Here is a 7,691-nt window from a genome sequence, read left to right as displayed (position 1 = left end):
TATGTTTTGGATGTAAAGTGGTTTAAGGACGTGGTGGAAAGAGGCCCTAATGCAACAATCAAACGCCATGCAAGTGGCTTTGTAACTATTGACTCCACAAAGTTTTGGCAAAGTAGGAAGGACACACTAATACTACCGCAACAATGTGAACAGGTACTGTGCACACACATAAAAATACTCGCTTTTAAATATTTGATGCAAGAAAAGTAACATGATTGTATTTGTGTTTGAATTAGGTTGTCTATCAACCAATGGTGGATAATAATAGGTGGTGGCATGTCTTACCTATTATGCCACGTTCCAAAGTGATGTATAGTACATTTACTAATATGGAGCGTATGGAGGATGATCATGCCCATGGACGTGATAATGACCGTGATACAAGAGAGGAGGATGATCATGAGATAGGAGATATAGATATTGAGGCCGGCATTACCCGTGAGAACGAGCCTACCATTGGAGATCTTGATGTCGATGAGCACATGAGTGGCACAAGTAGTAGTGGGTTGAATGTATTTGTAGATCTAAACACTTGTTTGGATTTTGAAGTAGATAGTTTGGCAAGGGTTGATCTCATTGAGGATGAGATTGAACCGTAGCCCCACAATTGATATTGGCAAAACTATTTTACATATTGTCTCATTCTCCTCATTTCCCTTAATTCTTATATATGTGGGCTTGCAAAAAATTATGTGCTTTGGTAATCATGGGCAATGTTTGGAAAGCAATGATGTACACCAAAATCTCACTTTCTGTATTCTCTGGATCGCGTCTAACCCCGCGTCTAAATGCGCGTCTGAGTCTCAGTGTAAACGCGCAAATAAACGCGCAAATACACGCGAAAATAGATGCGCTAATAGACGGGATGTTAGACGGGCCTTTATTTTCTCAGGTCTAACGCGCAAATAAACGCGGTGATTGACACGTAGATAGACGAGCGTTTAGCCGCGCCTATAGACGCGCCCGTAATTTCTCTACTACAGCAACGCCTATAGACGCGCCCGCTATTTTGCGCGTCTACCAAGCGCGTCTATAGTTGCTTTGTATTGTTGTGATTTGATACAGGATGCAGTGCCACACCCGCACATGTTACCCTATGCTCGTCGTGAGGAGGCGACGCATCGGCGATATGAGGTGGGATTGTCAGGAGGGACCGTTACGGATGCATGGAGTGATGGTGATAGTAGCCCTCCACCATTACCTCATGAAGCTGTGGAGGAGGAGGTGTTTGATGATATGGTGCGGGATTTATATGTCCATCAAGGGAGGGATAATAGCATGGAGTAGGATGATCTTTTTACCGCAGCATCGACTCCACTATTTGAGGGGTGCACATTCTCTGTTCTACGTGCCTCCCTTGAGTTACTAAACTTGCAAACCATCTATGGATGGAGCAATGCAAGTTTGAATGCATTACTCAAGTAAGCTTTCAAGTCGACTTTGCAAACATGGTGAATTATGCTAGTGGGTCAATTACTCGAATGCTTTTCCTCATTTATGGTCTTCACGTGCAGGCTATTGTGTAAAATGCTTCCAAGGAAGAATAAATTACCGACCTCAAGAGATATGGCAAGGCAACATGTGACCTCTCTTGGAGGATTAGATTACAAGCGCATCCATGCATGTGTCAACGATTGCGTTTTGTTTCGTGGACTACATAAGGATGCAAGAGAGTGTCCTACTTGTGGAGAGGCAAGATATAGAGCAGATCTCAAAACCTTGAACGTGCCTCGTAAGGTATTGCGACATTTTCCCATAATCCCTCGCATACAACATATGTTCAAGTGCAAATCTATTGCAGAGCTCATGTCATGGCATTCCTCCCATCGATCAACCGATGGCAAGTGGAGAACTCCCATGGACTCTCCTGCGTGGAAGCATATTGAAGACACATGGCCAAGCTTCAAGGAAGAACCTAGGAGCTTGAGACTTGGATTGGGTATGGACGGTGTGAACCCATTTGGTCTAAAAAGCACGTCTTACAGTGTATGGCCAGTGGTATTGGTGAATTACAATCTTCCACCCTCTATGGCTATTAAGAAAGGACATGTCATGCTGTCCCTTCTAATTCCAGGGAAACATAAAGTCAAAAACCCTGATGTTTATTTGGAGCCTTTGATTGATGAGCTAGAGATACTTTGGAGAGGTATCGAGGTGCATGATGTGAGCAGGCCTCCCTCGTCACGAGACTTTCGACGCTTCTTTGTGTATGTTTTGGATGTAAAGTGGTTTAAGGACGTGGTGGAAAGAGGCCCTAATGCAACAATCAAACGCCATGCAAGTGGCTTTGTAACTATTGACTCCACAAAGTTTTGGCAAAGTAGGAAGGACACACTAATACTACCGCAACAATGTGAACAGGTACTGTGCACACACATAAAAATACTCGCTTTTAAATATTTGATGCAAGAAAAGTAACATGATTGTATTTGTGTTTGAATTAGGTTGTCTATCAACCAATGGTGGATAATAATAGGTGGTGGCATGTCATACCTATTATGCCACGTTCCAAAGTGATGCAGTATAGTACATTTACTAATATGGAGCGTATGGAGGATGATCATGGCCATGGACGTGATGATGACCGTGATACAAGAGAGGAGGATGATCATGAGATAGGAGATATAGATATTGAGGCCGGCATTAGTCGTGAGGACAAGCCTACCATTGGAGATCTTGATTTCGATGAGCACATGAGTGGCACAAGTAGTAGTGGGTTGAATGTATTTGTAGATCTAAACACTTGTTTGGATTTTGAAGTAGATAGTTTGGCAAGGGTTGATCTCATTGAGGATGAGATTGAACCATAGCCCCACAATTAATATTGGCAAAACTATATTACATATTGTCTCATTCTCCTCATTTCCCTTAATTCTTGTATATGTGGGCTTGCAAAAAATTATGTGCTTTGGTAATCATGGGCAATGTTTGGAAAGCAATGATGTACACCAAAATCTCACTTTCTGTATTCTCTGGAGCGCGTCTAACAACACGTCTAAATGTGCATCTAATTCTCAGTGTAGACGTGCAAATAAACGCGCAAATACACGCGCAAATAGACGGGCTAATAAACGGGATGTTAGACGGGCTCGTATTTTCTCAGGTCTAACGCACAAATAAACGCGGTGATTGACGTGCAAATAGACGAGCGTTTAGCCGCGCCTATAGACGTGCCCGTAATTTCTCTACTAGAGCAACGCCTATAGACGCGCGCGCTATTTTGCGCATCTACCAAGCGCGTCTATAGTTGCTTTGTGTTGTTGTGATAGCCCTCTCTATTTACAAATTGTTAGTGGAAATCTAGTTTACAAAAGCGTATGGCCAGCTCTTTGAACTTCTAAAGTGGTGCCTTGTCACTAATAGTTTCCAATTGGAATATTGATTTTGATGTCCACTTTGATGGCTCCAATTATGCAATTAGGAGTGTACTTTGAGAACCTAGTGATGATTACAAGAAAGACTACCCAATCTAATCTAGTGGACAACTCAATGAGGTAGAAATCAACTACATTACCACGGAAAGAGAAGCCCTAAAAGTGGTCTATAGTATTGAGAAATTTTGACACTATTTAGTAGCATATGATTTTGTCTTCTACACCAACCATTACGCATTTCTCTTTCTTGTGAATATCCATGTACGATAGGAAGAATAACCACATGTGTCTTCTTGCTTCAAGAATTCAACTCTAAAATAGTGGTCTAGAAAGGTGCTACATTGCCAATCACTTGTCCCTTTTCACGTCTAGAGAAGAATCCACTAGAGTCAAGATGATTTGCATGATGCCACAAAGTTCCAAATAGAGGCTTTCCTAGATTGGTGTGCTTTTATCATGGAATATTTAATGACAGGTAGACCCCAACCACTAGAGTTACAATCGATGCCAAGATAATCATAATCAAAGCTACACCATATCAACTCATAGTGGACCAACTCTATAGAATAGAATAGAGATTAGATCTTGCATAGATGCATCATGCCACATGAATCCCACTTCGCACCTAGGAAATGCATGAAGGCATTGTAGGAAGACATTTTGCTGAAAAAGCCACTACTCGAAAAATTCAAGGATGGCTATTGGTGGCCCACATTGTGACAAGATGCCTATGATTTTGTCAACCATGTGATAGTATGTGAAAGAGCTTCCAAACCCCAACACAGAGACTTCAATTCCTTAACAACAGCACGAGGAGAGAGAGAGACAGAGAGAGAGAGAGAGAGGGAGAGAGAGAGAGAGAGCGAGAGAGCAATATATATATATATATATAGAGAGAGAGAGAGAGAGAGAGGTCTATGGATTGTATCTTATTGCTCGAAGTTGTAAAATCTGATGCTCCCCTATTTTTTTAAGCCCTCTTTCATAGATACTACATCCACCCCCTACCTTGGAGTCAATTTAAGACTTAGAGCACGAGTTTCCATTTTTAATTATTAGGCCCCCTTTCTAGGTATTCCACCAAAATTAGCCTTTTTCTAATACATAATAAAAGCTATGGAGCCTATTTCTCTTCAGTGCAATAAACTTTAAAAGAAAACCTTTTAATTTAACAATATTCTAAAATACACCCACTTACAAAAAGTCACAAGAATCTTAGGTAGCCAAGATCAATAATGAGAGTGGTGAGGAAAAAAGAGGTTCCAAAAGGAGAGCAAAGGGCCCACTACCCACTACAAAAAATATTCTATGAATTCTTACTATTTTGTCACCCCTTCCACCTATATGTTTGTTCCAAGGAGAGAGTTAAGGGGTTTTTTTAAGTTGATGATGGATGTCCAATAGCCTTACTTGCTTAGAAAAGGAAATGACCTTATGCGGAATGATAAATTCTCTACCATCCAGAGAGTAAAAAGGGACTATCACATCCCTTTTTCAACAATCCAACTCATCTTGATTTTTTTAAGTAACGATGGGATCGCAACAAGTGCTTTTTCAAGTTATAATCAAGAATGCATATTAAAAAGGTTTTCTAGACTTCAAATGGGCTTGAAGCGTCAATGCACAAACGAAACTACTTTCGAAGCTTGAACATATCAATAAGAGGTTTTTAGTTAGTGCTAGTAGTTGACTACATGCATGCTAAAATCCTTTCAGTTAGTGCTAGTAGTTGACTACATGCACGCTGAAATCTATCTTATATTTGTGTTCACCCAAGGTTTTGTGCATGGTTTAGTCTTGGAATGCAAAAATATCCCTTTGGAACACCTATTATAGCATTTAATGCAACAATAATGAATACTCGAAAATATCCATAAAGCTTTTCCCAAATATAGCATATTCTTACATAGGTCAAAATGCATAGCATGGATACACACATAAGCATCATGATGTATCCATGTTTGTATGTTGGTAGCTACACAATATACATGCATCTGCATGTGCACGCATGCAACCATGTATGTATACTAGTAGAGGCATAGATGCATGCAGTACATACGTTTGTTGGATGCATGCATGTATATGTAAATATAGAACTAGAAGGGTATTCCTTCTCCCTTTTCCTATTTGTTTATATGCTTTGTTTATATTGGGATGACAAAATAATGTAGTAATGCATGTTTTGCAATATGTGGAGCACGAGATGTAATGTGAAAACATTTTTTTGCATAATTACACCTCGAGGACGTGGTATTAAATTCGCCTAGTATCGAATTTGTTTGGTGTCACCCTTAATGAGTATTTTTATCATAGGAGGACCTTAAATGATAGATTCATTTTTGTGGCTAGTAAGATGCAATCTTGCTTACCCTTTCTCTTCCATCTTCAAGAGAGTTATTAAAAAAGGAAGACCCAATAAATGCCTCCTTAATTATCGTGAGACGTGTGACGTTTGGCATTCCTCTTGTATAATCAACTTTCTTCACGAATATAATGTACGCAAGGACCAAGGGAAGAATTCGCCAATTGTAAGCTATTTCCAATTATAGGCTATTTCATGAATTTTACGTAGAAATCCGTTAATTGAAGAAGACCAGCTTGACGTAACTTTGAGGGAGCCTTTGAGAGTTCTTAGGGGGACACGAATCGTTGAAATCAACGAAAAGCGAATCGGTGGATTGACAAATGAATCGGGAATTAGGGCATTTGCAAGGACGTGTGAGTGGCAGGGACATAAAAGAAGTGCTGGAAACGCGTGGGCGTTAGTCAGACAGCTGTGTTCGCTTTTCAATCCCAACAATAGGCATCGCACTGGCCAACGTTGCGTGAAAAAGATAGGGGATGTAAAATGATGCCACACCATGATTTGTTTGTATTGCTGAGCATCCCTAGCAGCTATTGCAATCCTTCATAGAAGGTTATAGCAGTCATCTGCTTGAGTGTGATGACGAAATCAACGCTTGTGGGTAGCAACAATGAGAAGGAAGATGGAGATCAGCTGGATGATTGCGACTGCATGGCACTACCCACAGTTCCATCTCAGCTTTTCCTGTTCATGCAAACCCCCTGCGCCAGCAATACATCACTTCCCCTCGCCTCTATAAGCGTCCATTTCTTCAAATCAAAAGGTCGTGCGACTCCTTCCGTTTCAGGACTTGCAGCGCATCCATTTCAGTCGCACTTGTGTTTCCCTTCAGGTATTATCATATTATTGTGGTTTCAATTCGCTTGCTTAGTCATCGAAGTTGCTTCTACGATACTAACGAGACCGTTCACAGTTTTGTGTCCGCCTTTTGCTCCGGAGTGGCGCTGATCGTTTTCTAATCGGGTTTAGATCTTCTCCGAAAAGATGGACAGCGTCTTGCGGGTTCTTCTGATCGTTGGTGTCGCCTTGTTTTCGACTTCTTATCTTGCGGCGGCGGCAGATACGTCCTTCGTATACGCGAAATGCAATGCAAATTGCATTCCGTCCGGGAGCCCTTTCTGGGGTAACTTGGGCACCACTCTCAATCAGCTCGTGGAGAATACGGCTTACGCCAACTATGACTTCAAAACCCAAAATGGAGGCGGCAAATGCCCTGCATATGGAGAGGCCAGTTGCACAACATCGATCTCCCCAGAAGACTGCACCGAATGCTTATCGTGCCTTTCCAACCGCATCTGGGGCATCTGCAACGATGCTATTGGGGCAGAAGTAAAGTTTGGTGACTGCAGTCTCCGTTACGAGCAATACCCTTTCTGATGAGCTCTCCAGTGCCCTAAATAATCACTTACCACAATAGCCATTATAGTGGGTAACTCCTGGAGCAGCTCAAAGCTCTTATTCGACGCTGTCAATGTTATAAAATACGCTGTTTGTAATAAATCTCTTATATGGGCTTTCTTCAGTTTGATTCTTGACCAGCAGGCTGCAAATTTCTCTCACATGCACTATCAAAAGTTTTAAAATTTGGTTACGGCGTGAGGATTTACGTCGTTCGAGAAGTCTATTGTGTAGACTTTGTCTTACGTTGCAGTAAAACGCAGAAACATTAATCATAGACACGATAATGATGTACCACTGCAAGTGAACCGCTGCACTCCAACACACAGGTCATTATGTAATCTTGCCACCCTGGTATATATCACCCAGCTTCAAACACACGAACGGCTACTTTCTAAATCTCTCTTTCATTCAACAATGAACGTGTCGGAGTTTGTTGTCCAATTAATCGCCCTTCAATCTCGTGCATGCCCTGAAAAATGGAGAGGCTTAATTGAGCCCGGGTAATTGAGAGCTATGAGTTGATGCCAGGTTTTGGAGGTGCTCAAATCAAA

General features: G+C 41.4%; 1 protein-coding gene across 1 annotated transcript; it reads left to right on the top strand.

Moving 5' to 3' along the window:
- The first annotated feature begins 6,539 nt into the window (after positions 1-6,539).
- Positions 6,540-7,138, top strand: LOC147896746 (antifungal protein ginkbilobin-like protein). Its single transcript, XM_087382087.1, has 2 exons — positions 6,540-6,571; positions 6,724-7,138. The coding sequence occupies exon 2, from the start codon at positions 6,724-6,726 to the stop codon at positions 7,114-7,116; it is 393 nt and encodes a 130-aa protein (XP_087238213.1). The 5' UTR covers positions 6,540-6,571; the 3' UTR covers positions 7,117-7,138.
- Positions 7,139-7,691: the final 553 nt, after the last annotated feature.

This window comes from Dipteris shenzhenensis, chromosome 11 (assembly GCF_047967505.1).
Source record: "Dipteris shenzhenensis isolate YYH24624 ecotype China chromosome 11, Dip_SZ_1.0, whole genome shotgun sequence".
Lineage (NCBI taxonomy): Eukaryota > Viridiplantae > Streptophyta > Polypodiopsida > Gleicheniales > Dipteridaceae > Dipteris > Dipteris shenzhenensis.
The sequence above is the reverse complement of the archived record's forward strand: the minus strand, read 5'-3'. Positions and strand labels throughout refer to the sequence as shown.

Coding starts and splice junctions, on each gene's coding strand:
- LOC147896746 (XM_087382087.1), top strand. CDS start 6,724: ATGGACAGCGTCTTGCGGGTTCTTCTGATCGTTGGTGTCGCCTTGTTT.